Source organism: Pectinophora gossypiella, chromosome 19, assembly GCF_024362695.1.
Source record: "Pectinophora gossypiella chromosome 19, ilPecGoss1.1, whole genome shotgun sequence".
In the NCBI taxonomy this organism is placed as follows: domain Eukaryota; kingdom Metazoa; phylum Arthropoda; class Insecta; order Lepidoptera; family Gelechiidae; genus Pectinophora; species Pectinophora gossypiella.
In genome coordinates, this window is record NC_065422.1 from 1,412,479 (window position 1) to 1,432,745 (window position 20,267).

At 37.6% G+C, this 20,267-nt stretch overlaps 2 protein-coding genes across 7 annotated transcripts in view; both read left to right on the forward strand.

The window, feature by feature from the left end:
* The window catches only part of LOC126375567 (helicostatins), a 346,624-nt gene that overhangs the window by 66,861 nt on the left and 259,496 nt on the right, over positions 1-20,267 (forward strand). The window lies entirely within an intron of this gene.
* Positions 17,312-20,267, forward strand: part of LOC126375444 (calpain-D) — a 219,965-nt gene continuing 217,009 nt past the window's right edge. For all 5 annotated transcript variants that reach the window (XR_007567595.1, XR_007567593.1, XR_007567594.1 and 2 more), the window contains exons 1-2: positions 17,312-17,656; positions 19,470-19,601. Coding sequence is in view for 2 of the 5 variants with exons in the window: in XM_050022360.1 (XP_049878317.1) it covers positions 17,415-17,656; positions 19,470-19,601 (374 nt within the window). In the remaining 3 variants the exon portion in view is untranslated. The remainder of the gene's footprint in view (positions 17,657-19,469; positions 19,602-20,267) is intronic.

Here is a 20,267-nt window from a genome sequence, read left to right on the forward strand (position 1 = left end):
TTTGTGTCAAGTTTGTATGTACAGTCATGAGCAATATAATATACCCACTTTAGGACTCTGTCGCACTAACATATTTGACATTTAGTGAGACTTACAGTTCAATTAGTCAAAAAAGTTAATGTGACATGGTACCAAAGTGTATACATATAATGCTCGTGACTGTACACAAACTCCATATAAAAAGTTATTCTATAAGGACTTCGTTCTTCCTTTCGAAGTTCGCAACCCTGAATCGCTTCCGCTGCCATTTTATGCAGAGAACTTTATTTGTAGTATAAATATTTTGCTTATAACTTAATTTATTCTATGTACAATTTTATTTCCACTTGGTATAATCTTTAATTAGCTCAGGAAAGTGCATTTAAACAGTCTTGGTGCTGAGTCAAAGCAGGTGTTCATTTAATAAAGTATGACGCCGTGCGCTGGAGAGGAGCCAAGTCTCCTGCATTATAATTGTTGGTCGGTTGTAGGTTGAAGAAGGCAACCTGGTGTTTAATCATTTAGACTTAACTAGCTTTTGTCTTTCATTTATTTTTCTTTTTAATTTGGCATAGTTTAAACTATGTAACGGAGTGACGGCCACTTTGTCGAAACTCTTTGAAAATGTGCTTAGGAGATAGTACACATTCTCAAAAAAAAAAAAAGTGCGCGTCGCAATCGCGCACGAAGGGTTCCGTACCATTGACTAGATAAACAACAGTAAGTTCACAAACGTACTGCCTAGTTACCTGTTGCCATTTTTGATATCGAGCAAAAACGGCGAAAAAATCGCATTTCCTCTTCTGCAGCGCCAACACACAAGCAACATGTACATGTACATAATCATTAATTTAAGACCCACGCTCTTGTCGGGGCAGCATTTTCCATGCTACTTTTTTAGGGAAAAACAGCGCAGTGGTTTCCCTCTTGCCTTCCGCCCCGCAGTACTGTCTCTCCCGCAGCAGTAACTTTCAGTACTATTCAGAGGCGGAGGACAGTAGTCCTAGTATGGCTTTGTGTACTACTCTGTACTTTATGTACTACTTTATGTACTACTCTGGGCGCCATTACACTTGCGTTAGACAGAGTACTGCGGGGCAGAAGGCAAGAGGGAAACCACTGCCCTATGTTTCCCTAAAAGTAGCGTGGAAATGCTACACCGACAAGAGCGTGGCTCTTAAATTGATGATGATAATGACTTTTGCGACGGAAATTCCACTTGATATCAACTCAGAATCATGGTCTTAATCATCCCTCAAAGTATTCGTGACGATGTCACTAACACTCTGTATAAGTAATTTCAAAGAAGTATATTCTCTATTCTCAGTAGGTAGGTATGGAAAGCAAAAGGCGCTTGACTACGACTCTGCGACACGAGTAGTAACAAACACTAGATGGATTTACTGCAAGAGGGACGGGGAGGGAGTAAGGAAAGGGCGCTACATTATGTTTTTTAATAATAAAATGAGGAGCTCGGTGGCGCAGCGGTAAACGCGCTCGGTCTGCGATTGTTGAAGTAAAGCAACTTTCGCAGAGGCCGGTCATAGGATGGGTGACCACAAAAAAAAAGTTTTCATCTCAAGCTCCTCCGTGCTTCGGAAGGCACGTTAAGCCGTTGGTCCCGGCTGCATTAGCAGTCGTTAATAACCACCAATCCGCACTGGGCCCGCGTGGTGGTTTAAGGCCCGATCTCCCTATCCATCCATAGGGAAGGCCCGTGCCCCAGCAGTGGGGACGTTAATGGGCTGGTGATGATGATAATAAAATGTATTTATTATAATTAAAACACATAATAACGGGTTCTTACCGCGTTTAAATCAGGGATATGAGACTCCCTTAGGGATGTGAGAGGGAGTCTCGTATTAATACACGTCATAAAGTTGCGATGGACAATAGTCTAAAAATAATGTCAAAAGACTAACACTCTTTATAGGCTGATTATATTATGCTATGCAATAACCCCCTCCCCTCCACCCCTCTGGCAACCGGAAGGGGGGGGGGGGGAGTATTACAGGTATGCCGAAGAAGAACCGATACAAACCTGTTAAGGTTTAGCGATGTTTGTAAACCAATTTATGTGTAATTTATGAAGTGTTATAAATTAAAAAAAGGTGGGCACAGGCCTTCTCACAATCAACCGCCTCCGGAGGCCTATGCCCAGCAGTGGGACGTATATCGCTTTTTATGTATATGTAATGTATTACCTAAAACATAATTCTGTTATGGCGACAACCTGACCTATAAGAATCAAGAAATACAGGCGGCATACGAACCTTATCGACTGTGTACGCATAACTTTACCTGTCAAAATGTATGCTTTCAGTTTAATACCTAAATACATATCTGCTTAATATTCTGTGAACTTTGTTTGCGTATTTCACAAGAACTTTAGAACAGCAAACATGAATTTGATTACAAAGTAACCGTAGTCAGGCCTACCTTAGTGTACTTATAGTAAATATAGAATAACACTACTTAAACGGTCATTCTCCGCCGCGCACCAATTCGTATCGGGCGCATACCTCACCCCCTCTGGGTCTTACTTTAGTCTGCAATGGCCCCAAGCCGCTAAGGAGTACGGGAAGAGAGCGCAGAATATTCAAATTCAAAAATAACTTTATTCAGTTGGTAACATAGTTACACTTTGAATCGTCAATTTTGACATAACGAACGTCTCGTCCACCTAAAACTACTGCAGCTTCTCACAACCTGTGTAGCCGGGGAAAAGAAGCTGCAGGTAAAATCTCGGCACAGGGCCCTAGACGTTGTTTAAAAAAAAACCATAAAAACATAAAGTTTCCAGACAGCTAATCCCATGCATTCATATCTTCTAGATAATCACTAATCTAATAATAACCTTTTTTACAAAGTTTCTGTTTAATTACTGTGTTAAAACTATTTAAAGATAAATTATGAATGTCAATGGAAATCTTATTGTAAAAACGTACACATTGCCCCCTAAAAAAAAAAGATTTTATTCAGTCCGTAGAATAAGGAATAATACTACGTATAGATCGGCAACTCTCCGCTTAGGTTTACCCAACTCGAACATAGTTTAGACTTGAATCGTATCGTGTCAATGACTTCGGGCAAGTCTAGGGCCAAGAGCAAACCCATCAAAGGTAAAAGATAATAATCTCCGTACCGTAATCCAGTGGTTTAGCGTTGGGCTCACGATCCGGAGGTCCCGGTGGGGACATATCACAAAAATCACTTTGTGAGCCCTGGTTTGGTTAGGACATTGCACGCTGATCACCCGATTGTCCGAAAGTAACATGATCAGTGCTTCGGAGGGCACGTTAGGCCGTTGGTCCCGGTTACTACTTACTGAGGTAAGTACGTAGACACCTTTGGCGACTCAATAATAACACTGACATCAGGATGAGGTTGGTAATCCACCTCCCACATAATCTTCTTGTAAGATTGAATGAATCAGGGCATTAAACACATTCAAATCCGTCCCTGCTTATCAGATACTGATAATCCTCGAGAAGAGGTTGCGATCTCGAAACGATGTCAGATCCCAGACACCTTCGGCAGCTTGCCTCTGGAGATTTATTGAAGACTTCATTTTCTCGTTTTTTTTTAAAGATCTTTTCGGACTATCAGATGTTTCAGCCTGCAGTGTATTTGCCAAACAAAGGATAGTATTACAAAGTGATTTCGACAATATCCCCATCGGGAATCGAACCTGGACGTCCAGATCGTGAGAGCTCTAACCAACAGAACAGTATCCATGGCTGTTAACAAAAATGAATTCGGCCGAAATTCGGTGACAAAAATTTGCATTCTCCATCAACATTTTTACAACCGTAAGTCCCTGTTGTGATAAAATTTGTCGAGTCGATTCTTTCAATCTTAAATTTTAACGAAGTTTGCTGAAGGCGAATACTTCAGGTCTCAGGTGCTGACTTCCTGCTTCACTTTGATTGTTTTATAAGTTGACTTTTACTACCAGACTTTTTATCATTTAGGTTATTAATGATTATTAATCTTATAATAAGCTTTTTTACATAAAGTATGCTTCACATGAGCTTAAAATTTATTTTCTGACGAATTCAAAATATTGTCTGGTATTTTATTGTAAAAAAGTGTTTGAGTTTAGTGTTTGAGCGTTTGTTATGTGACCTAACCTGTTTTGGGCTGGCTTTCCTTCGGTTTGGGGGGTCAGACAGGCAGTCGGTTCTATTTTACAGAAGCTGTCAAATCTTCAGGTTAGGTAAGTGGACCGTGTGACAAACACATAACCTTCCTTTTGCTTCGCCGCAGTCGGGTAAAAAACGGGATAACGCTAGGGAAATGAGCCATACCCAGAAATGGGATATGCATGCATTGCAAAGACTAAAAATAATATTATTATTTCTTCCTCTTCAGTTTAAGTCCTATAGAGGGCGCCACACGATGGTACGAAGTATAAAATGTACATACCCATATAAAATAGCGGTCACACACATAACTATCCTCTTTGCTTCGCCGCAGTCGGGTAAAAACATACCTTACCTAAATTAGTTCAACGCAAAAAGTTAAAATTTAATAATAATTCTAAGAATATTCGTCAATCCCTTTTTCGGAAACTATGCAGCACCTGGTCTATACATTGGAGGGGTAAAAGTTCAAAACGATATTTGAGGGTAGAAGGTGTAAGATGAACGTGATCCATCAAACGTTGGATGGTATAAATCTGTGACACAGGTGGTTCTAATCGCTAGGCCCCGTGCTGGGCGCCAGTTTAGCCGCGCACGTTTCATGTACGTTTTTCGGTGCAACTATAAGCGAATTTTCAGTGACATTTCACTCAGAGGTTTTAAAACGTGATAATAAATGTGACAGGTGATCAGAAGCCTAATGGACGATAGTTACACCATTTAATATTTATCGAAATCAAAATCCCAACGGTATCTACCAATTGAAAATCATAACTCACAAACGCCAACGTATTGAAAGCTTTTTCACATTAAGTGAGCCTGAACGAAATTGCTGTTTAGCAAGGTCGCCTAACTATGTTTCTTTTATGAATTTGTAATTGTCATACAAGTATGTAGATTTATAAATAATAAAAAAAAATGTCTTACAAACGCTGTAATGGTCGCAAATAGAACAAGTACTTATGCAAGTATAAATCGGCTCGGTTGGCTCCGCTCAGTAGACACACCGACTCCTAATGACATGAACTTTAATGATCCTACTTAAGAGAGCAGAGCATCACCTAGCTTCAGGACATTACACTATTAACACCACGCATTCGACGTACTAATGACAAACAAACATAAAGTATCATTGCGTAATTAAGTCCTCTATGCTAGCGGCATTTATGATTTCTATCTTAGAGCTACAAAATTAGCATTCTTAACTTAAATATTTACCCTTTCATAAGCATAAGCAAAATGAGAGCTTTGCACACTTTGCGCATCTATCATCCGTGTAACAGTTCCGACTTGTAAATTATTCCGTTGTATCATGGTAATGCTCATCACCAACGTAATACGCGCCCCAGTTTGGGCGCCACTTTTAGCACAGCACAGGATTTTCGCACTACCCTCGCTTGGGAATAATAGTGACAAATGATGATGCATTCGTCGAGTGTGCGCCGTTTTGGTGCGGATAAGTGCAAAGTTTCGGAACGACTCTATTAATCATAGAAAGTTGCTAAGTAAGACAATAGATTGTACTGAGAAAGTGAAGTGTGAAAATTTAAGAAGCGATACTTACTGCTTATGGCATGGTTTGCAGACTGTCTGTCTAGCCAGATGACCTGATCTAGTGGTTGGGCGTTGGGCTTACGATTTCGAATCTCAGTAATTACAAAAAATCACTGAGTAATCCCTAGTTTCGTTAAGTCATTACAATACAAGCTGATTGTCCAAAAATATGATGATCCGTACTTCAAAGGACATTGTAATCCGTCAGTCCCGGTTATTATTTACATAATTTCTTTTTAAGTTTTAAAATACATATTTATTTATACTTATAAAAAAAACCCTAGATATATACGCTTTTAAGGTTACTATTGAGCCGCCAAAGGTGTTTTGAATTTGATTGACGTGTCTCATGTAATGACTACTTCCCAAGTAAGTAATTAGTAGCCGGGGCCGACTGTTTAACCTCCCTCCGAAGCACAGTTCATCTTACTTTCAGACAATAGGGTGATCAGCCTGTAGTGTTTTAACCAAACCAGGGTTCACAAGCAATAAGGCCGAAAGATTTTACTGTATTTTTCGTCCATGTGGTTAAAACTCGTTTTGTATGTTGTGTGTTATAAAGTAGGTATATTTATATTGTATTTTTTTTATATCACAAAGTGATTATTGTAATATATCCCCACGGATTCGAACCTGGTATCTCCGGATCGTGAACCTAAGGCTGCCTGTCCATTGAAGCGGAGCGAGCTTGCGGAGCGGTGAAACGGATAAATATGAACCAATAGGATTGCATAAAAACTCCGCTCAGCTGCAGTGGACAGAGATTGGTTAATCCTATTGGTTAATATTTATCCGTTTCACCGCTCCGCAAGCTCGCTCCGCTTCAATGGACAGGCAGCCTAACGCTCAACCACTGGACCACGGGTTGACGTAGAAGAAGACGGGTTGTAGTAGTAGTACTTATCTCTAGATAGTTTTACAAAGCTCGAATCATATGTCTCCATAAAACCCTGGTGCCGATACATCACCGCAGATCCCTGGAACATCGATGCAGCTTCTGCGATTGGCAATGGATTACCAAGTGATTTATAGCTTGCACTATGCGATGGATTGGACATCTTGTCTTCGATTAAGTATATAAAATGTTGTAGACTAAGTACTTACACAGGATGTTAGTGACAACGTACGGAATGCTGAGGGGGATGGTTCAGACCATGGTCCTGAGTTAATTTCAAGTGTATTTATTTTTATATTCTATACTTTTGCGATGGAAATTTCCACTCGATACTAACTCAGACTAATGAGCTGAATCGTCCCCCTTTTTACAATAAAATACCAAACAGTATTTGTCGGAAAATAAATTTAAACCTCATGTGAAGCTTACTTTATGTAAAAGAGCTTCTTCTTATCGTGTCGATGGGAAACTAAATTGTATCGGCCCAAAACTTGGCAACAAGTATGGCGCTATCTGCAGCGCTCATCAATCCTCCTGCGTACAGGTGTTCGGGCACGCAGGACACGATGTAAGATGTTCCATCGTTCGGGGAACAGTGCCGCACTTGCACTTTAAGTCCGAGCCATCCGAGAAACCCCACCTGAACAAATTGTCCTTATTGAAAAAGAGCTTATCATAAGATTAATTACCTAAATGATAAAAATGCCTGGAAATGAATGTGTTTCTCTAGTTATTAAATAACTTGTTATGTATACCTATATTGATTTAAAATATGTGTTGCTGTTGCAGATTCTAGTCATTTCTTGTCCTCACCCATACCATCTTGCGAAATGACGTAGATTCAAAAATGTTAATTTGACCTTCAACAAGTTTATCTATGGTAATTATGATTCTGAACTCAATTTTCGTTATGACTTATTTTTTCAAATCAAATCAAATATACTTTATTGCACAGAACTAAAATTTCAACAATCAGACATAACACATGAATACAGTACAATTTGGGCGGCCTTATTTTTTTATTTTAATTGATGGGTGACCGCTTTTATTGATGACTTTACATTACATTATTTGCAAACAAATATTGGCAATTGTCCCTCGTATACCTAACTACCTAATTACGTATGCCAATCCACCTACACTCTACACATTGTAGGCAATTTCCGTGGATTACAGCGGACGTTTACGATGCAATAAATTGTGCATCCCTCCGTATTTAGGAAGTGCATTACGTGCATTTCCCTCGCGCCGGAGTGCCACGACCCTCCTGATTCAGTTTTATGTTTCTGTATTCTACACTTAGGATTTCGCTGTGGCTTTGCTTGCGATGTTTTGTAAGGCTTTAAAAGTTCATTATTCAATCTACCACAATAGCAAAAAAAACTTACTAGAACATAACTAAATCTACTTACCTACTTACAATACAAAAACTCTTTATTGCACTTGAATCACATTAAAAAAACATTAGTATTATAATTAAATTCGTAGTACAACAGGCGGTATACATTTTAGTGTTATACTTACTACAACATAACTAAATCTACTTATCTACTTACTACAATACAACTAAATCTACTTACCTACTTACTACAGCACAACTAAATTTACTTACCTACTTACTACAGCACAACTAAATATACTTACCTAGTTACAACAACACAACTAAAAACTCACTGATTTTTACACATTGTTTTAAGTTTACGCGGTTATTATCATAATTAAAACACATAATAACGGGTTCTTACCGCGTTTAAATGGGGATATGAGACTCCCGATATTTCGACACTGTCATCCCGTGATCATGGCACTTGCAACAGTGTCGAAATATCGGGAGTCTCATATCCCCATTTAAACGCGGTAAGAACCCGTTATTATGTGTTTCACTGATTTTTGATTTCAAAAGTCTTTATTATACATTAAGAAATTACAGTATTAGAGACACAGTCTAACAATACTTACTAGAATTAATTTAGTACAAATATTTCGCCAGCCATGAAGCCATACGGAAATTTATGACACATACATTGAGAACTATTTAAAAAAACTCACTATTAATATCAAATTATATAAACAGACAAAAATTCTAAACACATTTTTGTTTTGTACGAACCCCAGTTAGATTTTATTTATTTATTACTATTAGCAACTAAGAATGTATGGGGGAGGGGATAATATTTATCGCTAAAGTGCGATAATTTGGATTAAGATGTGGATAGAAGTGTGAAGTGAATGTTTATACGGTTTGAAAATATAAGCCGAATGAAAGTAGCATTACGAAAGCGGTATGCGAGATAACATGAAGGACTATTTTGTGGGCAATGGGATCTTCTTCTATCGTGTGGGTTCTGAGGTGAATTACCAACCCCATCAACCCTGGTGTCAGGGTTATTACTGAGCCGCCGCCATAGGCCCCTGACATGACTCATGTAACGACTACGTACTTACATCAGTAAGTAATAACCGGGACCAACGGCTTAACGTGCCTTCCGAAGCACGGATCTTTTTACTTTTTGGACAATCAAGTGATCAGCCTGTAATATCCTAACCAAACTAGGGATCACAAAGTGATTTTTGTGATATGTCCCCACCGGGATTCGAACCCGGGACCTCCGGATCGTGAGCACAACGCTCAACCACTGGACCACGGAGGCGCCGTTAATGGCCGTTACTGGGATGAGCATCTGTCTTGGAACCGTGGTTATCCAGTTGAAAGAACGCTTGACTTTCACTGTGAGGATGGATGGATGTCCAGAATTATAACTATTGGTAAGTATGTAAAATTTTTGTTTGGCTCATAAATGATTATAACGTGCTCAGCGGTGAAGGAAAACATCGCAAGGAAACCAATATTCCTGAGAAATGCATTTTTGGAGGTATGTGACCTAACCTGTATTGGGCTGGTTTCAGGGTCAGACAGGCAGTTGTTTCTGTAAAAACCGGACCTGTCAAATCTTCAGGTTGGGTAAGCGGACCCTGTGAAAAACGGGATAATGCTAGGGAGATCTAGGGGGGTAGAGGTAAACATAGCTCAGACGCTGGTGGAGGGCGGAGAGTAGCCGTACTATAGGTAGTAGTATTATACTTTATTCTATGCTTCAGATGCAATTACTCACATTTCTTAAAGCGACACTGTCACATCATGCAATAGCGGGATGTCCATGCTATATGACTTCGTTAGACAAGCGTTGTCCAGTATTTACGCCAGACGAGCACTCGCCCGTCAACTGGCACGATACAGACTTAACACCCGACATCTGTCACTGTTCGGTCCGTTACAACTTAATTCCGGGGTTTAGATAGATATATGTAGATAAGAGTATACCGACCCCGCCATCGACTATCGCTATCGACTCACTAGGGTCGATTAATTCTTCCAAATATTTTTCCTCTCAGACGACGCCCTGAGCCGAGGTTCACGCCCAACTGAGCACCCTCAGGCCTGTTGTCTTAAACGTTGTACCGGGTGAGAGCCTTCAGCGCTCCCGATTTGTCCGGCCAAGTAGTTAATGCCATCTGCGGCAAATCTAGAATAAGTCACGTCAAAAAAAAGTAGATAAGAGTTGATTTGTAGATTCGATCTATAGTTACCGGGATTATCTACGTACCTACCTACCTTAGAATAAGATTTTCCTGTAAATATCTTGTGAATGTGTGTGCAATACCTAAAGTGTTGATTAGATATTATTGATACAAATTTTGTATCATCATTTCCCTAGCGTTTTCTCGTTTTTCACAAAGTCCTCTTACCTAACCTGAAGATTTGACAGGTCCGGTTTTTTTACAGAAGCGACTGCCTATCTGACCTTACAACCCGAGAAGGCTAAACCACCCCAATACAGGTTAAGTCACATACCTCTGAAAATGTATTTATCGGGAATTTGGGTTTCCTCACGATGTTTGGGTTTTCTCCTTTACCGCTAGGCACGTGATAACCATTTATGATCCAAACGTAAATTATAACATACCAATAATTATAATTCTGGACATCCATCCATCCTCACAGTGAAAGAAAGTCAAGCGTTCTTGCAAATGGACGATTTTTTTTTTGACGTGACTTATTGTAGATTTGCCGCAGATGGCATTAACTACTTGGCCGGACAAATGGGGAGCGCTGAAGGCTACCCGGTAACCCTGCAATTGGACAACCACGGTTCCCAGACAGATGTTAAATGATTCTGATTTCAAAACTTTATGTAAGATTAGTAATGTGTTCGTGACCTATTCAATTACATATGTAACATATTTCTTGTACAAATAAAATGTCTATTTCAATACAGATGCCCTTTATCAACCCAAGAAACACTTTCCCGGGCATAACAGTTAAAATAACAAGAGGAAAACTAACAATAATACGAGAGACGTGATAAAAAAATATGGCGCCATGAAACTGCTCAATTGTAGAAAAGGTCCGGACCTACACTGTGTTCGATAGGGTCCCAAATATACATTGCTAGTACAGTGTATACAAAGATGCAGTAACGTAGCTAGAAAGCTTTTTTTTAAGTTTTCCATTTTTCTCCGAATACGATACAGATTATAAATTATTTCATAAAAAATACAAAATTCTAAATACTTTATTACTTAGAAACTATTTACAATAATAAAGAAATATATATATATATATATTTATTTCTTCTAATATCGTGTGGGTTGTGATGTGGATTACCGACCTCATCAACCCTGGTTGACAGGTTTACTACTGAGCCGCCAAATGCCACATGGCACATGTAACAACTACTAACTTACATCAGTAAGTAGTAACCCGGACCAACGGCTGAACGTGCCTTCCGAAGCACGGATCATTTTACTTTTTGGACAATCAGGTGATCCGCCTGTAAAGTTTTAATCAAACTAGGGATCACAAAGTGATTTTCTCGATTTGTCCCCATTGGGTTCGAACCCGGAACCTCCGTATCGTGAGCACAACGCTCATCCACTGGACCACGGAGTCCGTTAGATAATACTTATAAATCACTGTTATTGTACTGCCTATCAAATATATACTGTTACAAAGGCTCAGAGTTTACCCAGTTACAAGAAATCGTTTCGTTTGCACATTTAACTAGATATCCTGATATAACAATTATATGAAAGTTACCTCTAGTGAGGAACCCGTCCTAATCATTGTTTTGGTAACAATTGGGTAGTTTCTTACGTCAAATATAAATTATGAAATTCTGATTAGGTACTACATAAAGACAGATCCAAAGGTGACAAAAACATTTTCTTTTTTAACGACTTCAAAAAAGGAGGAGGTTCTCAATTCGAATCGTATATTTTTTTTTCTATTTAAGTAACTTATTTATGAATTTTAATAAAGAAAAATGTAATAAAATATGAGACATTTTGTCACTTTTCAACAGATTCCATAGTAGTTTCGTGTTTTGATATTTACTGAAAATTAACTGATTTGACTAGTTAGGATTGTAATTTTCAGATTTTGTAGCCTAACCTGTATTGGGCTGGTATTGTTTCCCTTCGCGGGTTGGAAGGTCAGACAGGCAGTCGCTTCTGTAAAAAACCAAACCTGTCAAATCCTTCAGGATAGGTAAGTGGACCCCTGTAAAAAACGGGATAATGATAAGTTATCATCTGATGATGATTATTATGTAGTAGCCAGTTGGTAATTCAAAAACCCACAAGATAGAAGAAGATGTTGTAAGCCGTAAAACACCTTCACCAACCCGCAGTGGAGCAACGTGGTGGAGTATGCGCCATACACAGCGGTTAGCGGGGGGGGTTGTATCGTTGATTGAGGGTAATAGCCTTGTGCCCAGTTTCATTACAGTGCAGTGGGACGTATATAGGCTGTTTATATGTATGTATGTTATGTATTAGGTTGTCACATTTCTATTGGAATCAGCTATTGCCAAAGGTCCTGCCCACCCCAATAGGTGAGAAAAGGCGTAAAAAGCGAGTGTGTAAGCTCGAAATATGATATTGAAATTCAATAGCTTATCTGGGTAATGTTAGCCGCAAAATGGTCAAAGAAAAAATATCTAAGACGTCCTTTGAACCCATGACAAATAGTTTCCTTACAAAGTGTCTGGGGTTGGTCTAGGGATGTTCCGAGCCGCCATGATGTGTTTTTTTTATTTAAAGGTAGCCAACATGATAATATAGACTTACTTTTCATGTTAGTCGATTGCATAAGATCTCTTTGAGTGACTTTCCAGGCTACGTTCGCAAAAAACAACACAAATGGCGTTGTACAGCTTTAATTACCTATTTTCTCATTACTCGGGTACATCATCATCATCATCAGCCCATTAACGTCCCCACTGCTGGGGCACGGGCCTTCCCTATGGATGGATAGGGATATGGCCTTAAACCATCACGCGGGCCCAGTGCGCATTGATGGTTATTAACGACTTCTAATGCAGCCGGGACCAACGGCTTAACGTGGCTTCCGAAGCACAGAGGAGCTCGAGATGAAAACTTTTTTTTTGTGGTCACCCATAAAACCATAAAACCACCCAAAAAAAGACAACAACATCATATCTTTCCACTAAAACAATTACAAAAAAGCAAGACGGATGTTTGTCGAAATGATTATAAGGTTAGTAATCACTTTTTTAGATATTTTGAAATTTCCACAGAAACAGACTATTTTATACAGAAAGTCATTTACTTACCTAGATAATAAAAACCAGTACTTAATAAAAAGAAAAAAACACATTTTGATATGATTTTCATCACATTTTCATCAAAATTCCGGGTAAAAATTGTGACCACAATTTTTTAAATATAATTGCGCGGTTTTGATTTATAACGTTAGTCATGTAAAGGAGAACATTTTTTATTCAGCCTTTGTTCTATTTATTTATTAATTCATAAATAAACGAAAGATCTTTTGTTCACTCCATGTTTATGTTATTTAGGATATTTTGAATTTTGAATGAAAGTATCAAGAATATTTTAAACCTTTTTAAAAGGTGTTTTTAAGTTGCACTTTATTTTCTTAGGTTTTGGCTTCGCGCGGCTTGCGCATTTGCCACAGACAAAGATAGGGAAACGAATAGGAAAAAGGAAAAATCAAGGAACGGAATTTAGAAAGGAATCAGTATTCACCTTATTGAAGGAAAGGGATTTTTTTATATAAGTATTTAAAATAACATAATGTATAGATTTATATTATAAGTTAATTCTTAATAATATTACATTGTCAACAGATCCTACATTAAAAATTATATTTTTATCCTATATTTTATTTATATTTGGCCTGCCTTCCCTAGTCGGACATCACTAGTGCGGGTAGGGTAGTAAGGATAATAGCTATATCTTGCACAAGGGTCGTTATTATGTTCTTATAGCTTATATTTTGTAAAAGGGTTTGAAATATTGCCATCTTCAATCTCTATGCACACAGTCCGTTTCGAGAATGGGAATTGTTGTAATGCGGGAATTAACGATAAAAATCATTTGGAAGATTCCCATTTGCACTAAATCTTATCATCATCCTAAGACTCCTCACATCGGGCTTTTACAGTAACATAATATCTACTCCACGGAATAGAAGAAAAATATTAGAAAGGCCTCAAGGCCTCAACATTTGTAGTAGACTAAACGATTAGGTACACTGCAAATGTTGTGTGCACCTATAATTGGCTTATGTAACAGTCTAATTCCTGATGTAACTTTTATTTTATTTAATGTTTTATTAAGCTGTTGGTGTACTTTTTTATAAATAAATAAATAAATATCCGATCATACTGAGGTTTTTAGCTTTCATGTGATATGGAGGGATCTCCTTTCATGATATTGGATAATGGACTTATTGCCCTGTAGGTTAATTCACAAAACGACCTTTAAATGTACTATCGCGGAGCTCGCATGACTATGATATTTTTAAGTTGACATGTATATCCCTAAAGTTGTGATACCTAAATTGAAAATTGGGATCTATTTATTTTGTAAGACATTCATCGGTGTTGCAGCGAATGCGGGGCAGCACCAATGGAATCCTAAATATGATAGAGGCGAGAATGGAGTCTGATGTTTTTGGCCGGTTCCTGGATCTGCACGTTAAACGGGTAGACCGAGGGATGGGCTAATTATTATTATAAAATGCCCACGCTACATCATTGTTGTGTACTAACATAGTTTGTAAGTTACATTGTTACTAACAAAAAAAATGGGCACTATTAGTCTAAAATAAAAGATTTTTTTTTATTATTCCAACACAATGTATATTGTTTACGGAATAAATGAAATTGAAATTGCTCCGTATGTCATCAAGTCTGCGGACGAGTTTGCAAAGTTGAAATACGAACTATTTGCTCATACTTGTATGGCGCGCGTTTAGCGCTCACTTAGCCCTTCCAAACTCTTTCTTCTATTCCGTGAATGTGAAATTACACAATCCATCTTACAGAAAGATAAGCATAATAAACGCGTTTTATGTTTTTTAATTCGCACCTAATCCAGCATAGAAGAAAAACTCCCATTTTTAACTTAAACCATAGAGTAACGAATAATACATATACTTAGGCCCTTCCAGCTTCTTTCTTCTATTCCGTGATCTACCCCCGGGCACAAACCCTGGATACTACACACTGTCTACCCCGATACAGGCACCACTTGTGTCACATTTTGCCAATCCATTAGAATGACAAAACTGGTGCAAAGAGTTTTCAAGCTGAGGTAGTTAAGTAAAATTCATAGTTTAGAGTCGACCACCTAAGAACTTTACCTCAATGTTGGCATTAGCCCAAGTTCTTACAATGTGAAATAGTGAGGTACGCTCCAAACTCCTTTTGAGGTTGTTAGTAAATTGGCCCGCTGTTTTCTCCCTGCCTATTCACTCTTCTTCAAAACTACAGAGTGTTTCAGGCACATACTATCTTGATGTAAGATTATGATTAAACACAAACCTTTTAAAAATATATAAAATATTTTAAGGTTTTAAAAGGAATTTTATTCTGTTTCCTTATAAAAAACCTTTTGTTACTATTGAAACCGCGGGAAAATGTACATGCGCAAAGCGCGCCATTTATCTACATCTAACGGACTGTTCGTTTTATAGGTTTTTTTGTTTAAAAACTAATCTATCTTGATCCTAGTGCATTGGATGTTCGCCTACCTTTGTTGAATATTCATTATATTTTCGCACCTGTTGTAATCTAGTTCCTATTTGAAGTAGGAAATTTCAGGATAAAACTAGTTTGGTTAAAACATTACTGCTAAGACAGTGGCTACCTACTTGGTATCCCAGGTAAAAGATCAATTATTATTATGCAATTCTGATTACTAAATAACAATACATCTAAAATGGACATAAAACCTTTTCTTTTTCTATTTATCTTATTAATAAATTTAAATTAAGAAGAAACGTAAATAAGTTCAACATTTTATCACGCTATCTATGACGTCACAAGGAATTCCACACGTTTAGTAAAAAGCACCTAATTAATCTGAGTAGTTGGAAATTCGTCTATTAGAAAAACGTCATAATTAATTCATTTGTGTATTATGAAAAGATAGGTACCTGAAAGGAAAGAGAGAAAGGGGAAGAACAAGAAAAGCTTACGTAGAGCAAATTAAAGAGAAGTTAAAGAGTTGGCCTTAGTTAGACAATAATGGAGAATACTACACCGAGAGTGTGACTCTTAAGTTAATAATGACAAAACACCTACTTTTACTTAATGTTAAAACATGTGTTATGTCCAGTCGTTATATGAGTCAAACAGGGGCCTCTGGCGGCTCAATACTGACTGACCCGGACACCAGGGTTGATGAGGTTGGTCAAGGACCTTTCAACCCACACGAAAGAAGTACCTTTTGGAGTATGACACTTTTTTTTTGATACGTTCCCGGTTATTTTCTTTACTTTTATGCAGCACAGCTGGGAAGTTATAAACTGTGTCGTTTTAGTTTATATTACCTACTAAAATATATTACTTTATTCACACTAAAACTCCCAAACAACTTTATATTGGCTACAACCTTGGATCCATATCTGCCTACCAGTAGTCAAGTTTACGACCGCCAGTCGACCGCAAGCCACATTACAATATCACGTCATAAATCATACAATATTGCAATATTCCCGCCATGACGAACCGTGCATTTGACAGATGCAAGTCGTAATTTCGGATACATAGCCAGTCTGTTCCCAATGGCCACTTCTGAGCTCCACAATGGACGTTCCGTAATTATGGGGTTTAATTTAAGTCGTAAAGGGTTGATGTGTGTCATTTTGGTAATGTTGGAGCCGAGCGGGCATGAGACGAATTTGCGTTCCACTTTGAGGAACTCTTTTGGTTTTTGCTGTCGTTGTTCAATCATGAATGGCTTTATAAAGGATTTGATAGACGTGTTAACTACATTATGGAATGAAGAAAGAATTGTAATTGTACAAAACGCGGTTTTCTGTCGTCTAAATAATATTTTAGTACCTATTTAAAAACTATTATTTTCGTCATATTGCCCTCTAGCAGTATAATTCAATACTAAACTGTGTAAATAGTATTTCTATTCAACTACAGATGGGGTTTATAGAATTAATATTTATTATGTTCACTAGATGGCGTGGTTTGAAATATGTAAATATTCTGATTTAAAATTAGAACTTCTGTGTAGAATTATTTAATAATTATTTTTTGAATTACCTATTAGTTAATTTTACATAATATAAATAAAAACTACTTGAAAATATTTTATTTAAAAAAAAACCGGGTATCCAAATCCGGAAATGTCTGGTGTGAACTTGGTGCATACCTCTAATAAAAAAGTTAAACACAAACAACATGGTGGATCAGCTGTTTTCGTTTTTCTCGGACTTTAATTTGTTTTCGTAAAAACGCCGAATGTTATGGTCCCCTAACCATGTGTGAATTAAAATGGGCTCAATCGCATCGGTGCTGCAATGGCATTGTCAGACTTGCGGCCAGATCAATCCTACGGAAAGTGTTAAGTGCCTAAGATGTGGTTTAAAGAGAGTATCAAGTCATGACAGTGGCCCTCCGAAGCAATATTTTGGAGAAGATTCTTCGCCGGAATACGGTTCTAGGACTGGAAAAAGCGAGGGAACTACTCCTGGCTCGGAACCGATTGCGATCCCGTCAACAAACAACCTTAATCGGTATGATTTTTCATATAAACATAGTGCTCTTTTGTTAGCAAATGTCAGTCGAAATATCGATTTTTCGTGACCCTTATTAGGTTATATTTTCCACTGTATTTCGCTGTTGGGTTGCCCTACACGAAGGTCTATAACGATATTATCGACTGACACAATTTTCGTTGTGGGTGTATGTCATTATTTTAATGAAAATGTAGTTTTAATGCGATGCGTACTAGGGTAGGTATGTTCTATTGAATGGATTCACAATGTCAAATTGCAATTACCATTGAGTGAAAAATATGTCGATCAATGGTTTATGTATGCAAAATCGTATTCTTTGGGTTCAGTTATGAAGTGAAATTGAAGCAAACTGAAACATATCAGTGAGTACTCTTTGTTAGTTTGAAATATAAGTTCTTGTATCACAATAGGGAAATATAATTCCAACTCAGCCTTGAAAAATGGCCAAAGAATTAAGATTAGATAACTTTTTGAGCTTTCAGTATATGTAACACTGATGAAAATTATGGATTTTTTACCTTACCTTAACCTACCTAGGTATATTATAGGTACTAACTAATAAAATACACATTGTATGATAAGTGTCCATACTAGTGTTTAGGCCATGTTATTAATCATTGTTATTCAGAGGTTTGTTTATAAATGATAGACTGCTTTCTTAATTATTTATTAATAAACATTCAAATTCAAAATAAAAAATGTAATATAGTTACATTAAGTTCAGTATGTAACATAGTTACACTTTAAATTTATATTTTTTACATAGGTACCAAATGTCTTATCCGCCTAAAACTACTGCAGATTCTCTCAACCTGTCAAGAATCTCTAGCCGTGTAAAAGAAGATGCGAGAAAAACCTTGGAAAAGTTGGCATCCTGAAAATTTAAATGAAAGTAGTAGGCTAAGGAACTTGGTCAAATATAAATTATAAAATGCTAATCTATAAATCCTTAGAAGCTAGTCTAAGCTGATTTAAAATCATCTCATTTCTGTTGTTGCCTGATTTCATTTTAATTAAGAATTACATAATGAACAATTATGTGTATATTTTCATATGAATTCGGTAGGAATTAATAGTTTTGACGTGTCGTAAAAAGTATCTCATTTGACTAGGTGGTCCTCTTGCTTATTATAACAAGTTCTCAGCATACAACATGTATTGAGGAGAGATGAAAGACATATTATGAGGAAAGTTACGAGTATTAATGTGGATTTAGGGGTAGGAGACGACTCACGAAACTGTGGATGGAATGTAGGAAGGATATGTGTGCAAAAGGTGTTAAAACTGAGATGACGTCTGTTAAAAAGGACAGACGAATGCATGTTGTGCCGACCCCACTTAGAGTGAGGTAAGGGCAGGAGAATGATGATGAACATGCAACTTGTGGCTGACCCTACCTTGATAGAGATAAATGTATGAATGTGTTTGTAATCCCACAGTCAATTCACAGCAAGTTGCCAATTGGAGCGAGGTCTGCTATGTTTGGTCAGCTAAATTATAAATGATTTATTTATTCGGGAGTATTTGGATCGTTGCTCGAAAATGAATAATTTACTCTGTAACCAAATATGTCCTACGTAACAGTTGGAACCATTTTGCAAAGCTGACATGGTCCATTTTATGAGGTCCCTAAAAAAATTTTATAAAAAATAATAATTTCGATAACCAACATTCTGTCAACATACATTTGGTACTCGAACTGTAAGCAGTTATGTCGCCAACGGGGTGTTAGGGAAGCTCTTTCAGTATAATTCTGCGTTGATTGTAATGTTATTGTTGAAGACTTTAAAGCTTTATTGTCTGGGTGCAGCGGATGGTCGTGCGTGGGGTCTGCGCCGGACGCGAGTCGTGCGTGGCGCTGCGCGTGCGGCCTGCGCAACGTGTCTGCGGCGTGGCGCTGCGCCGCCTGTGACGCGCTCGCTCCGCACGCGCCTGTCTATAAGTGAGTACCTCCTGCTTCTACTTACAGCGTTATTAGGGTACCCAATACGACCTTAAGGGTGTAGATATACTAAAGACTAGGCAGCATGGTCTTAGCCTGATCCTCAAACAAATAAAAAAAAACTTAAGGGTGTAGGGACCCTAATCTAGTTCCTATCCGTTACCTAGATGGCGTACGGTCACGAGTACTAATATGTATTCACTTTGAAACCATGTCACATTAACTTTTTGACAAATGAAACCGTAAGTCTCATTAAATGTCAATTATGATAGTGCAACAGGGTTCTAAAGTGGGTACATAATACTGCTTATGACTGTACATATAGCTTATTCAGTGTGAAACGTAAATAAATTAGTATTTTTCTCATTTATCATTATTTCTGAGGCTTCATTGTATTTGTGCCACAAATAATAATAATGTATTTTCTTTAAATTATTGATTAAATATACAGTCCCATACAAAAGTATTTACTAAGTTTCTGTATTTTATGTTACCTACAAATAAATGTTAATAATCCTTTACAAAACTTTTTTATATGTAGTTTCTAATAATAAGTAACAAAAAGAACATTTAAGTAGAAGAAGAGTAAACCTAAAGAAAATAGGAAGGTGTACGAGCTAACTCGCACATTATTATTTTACGCTGACATATCTTTTCATACATATT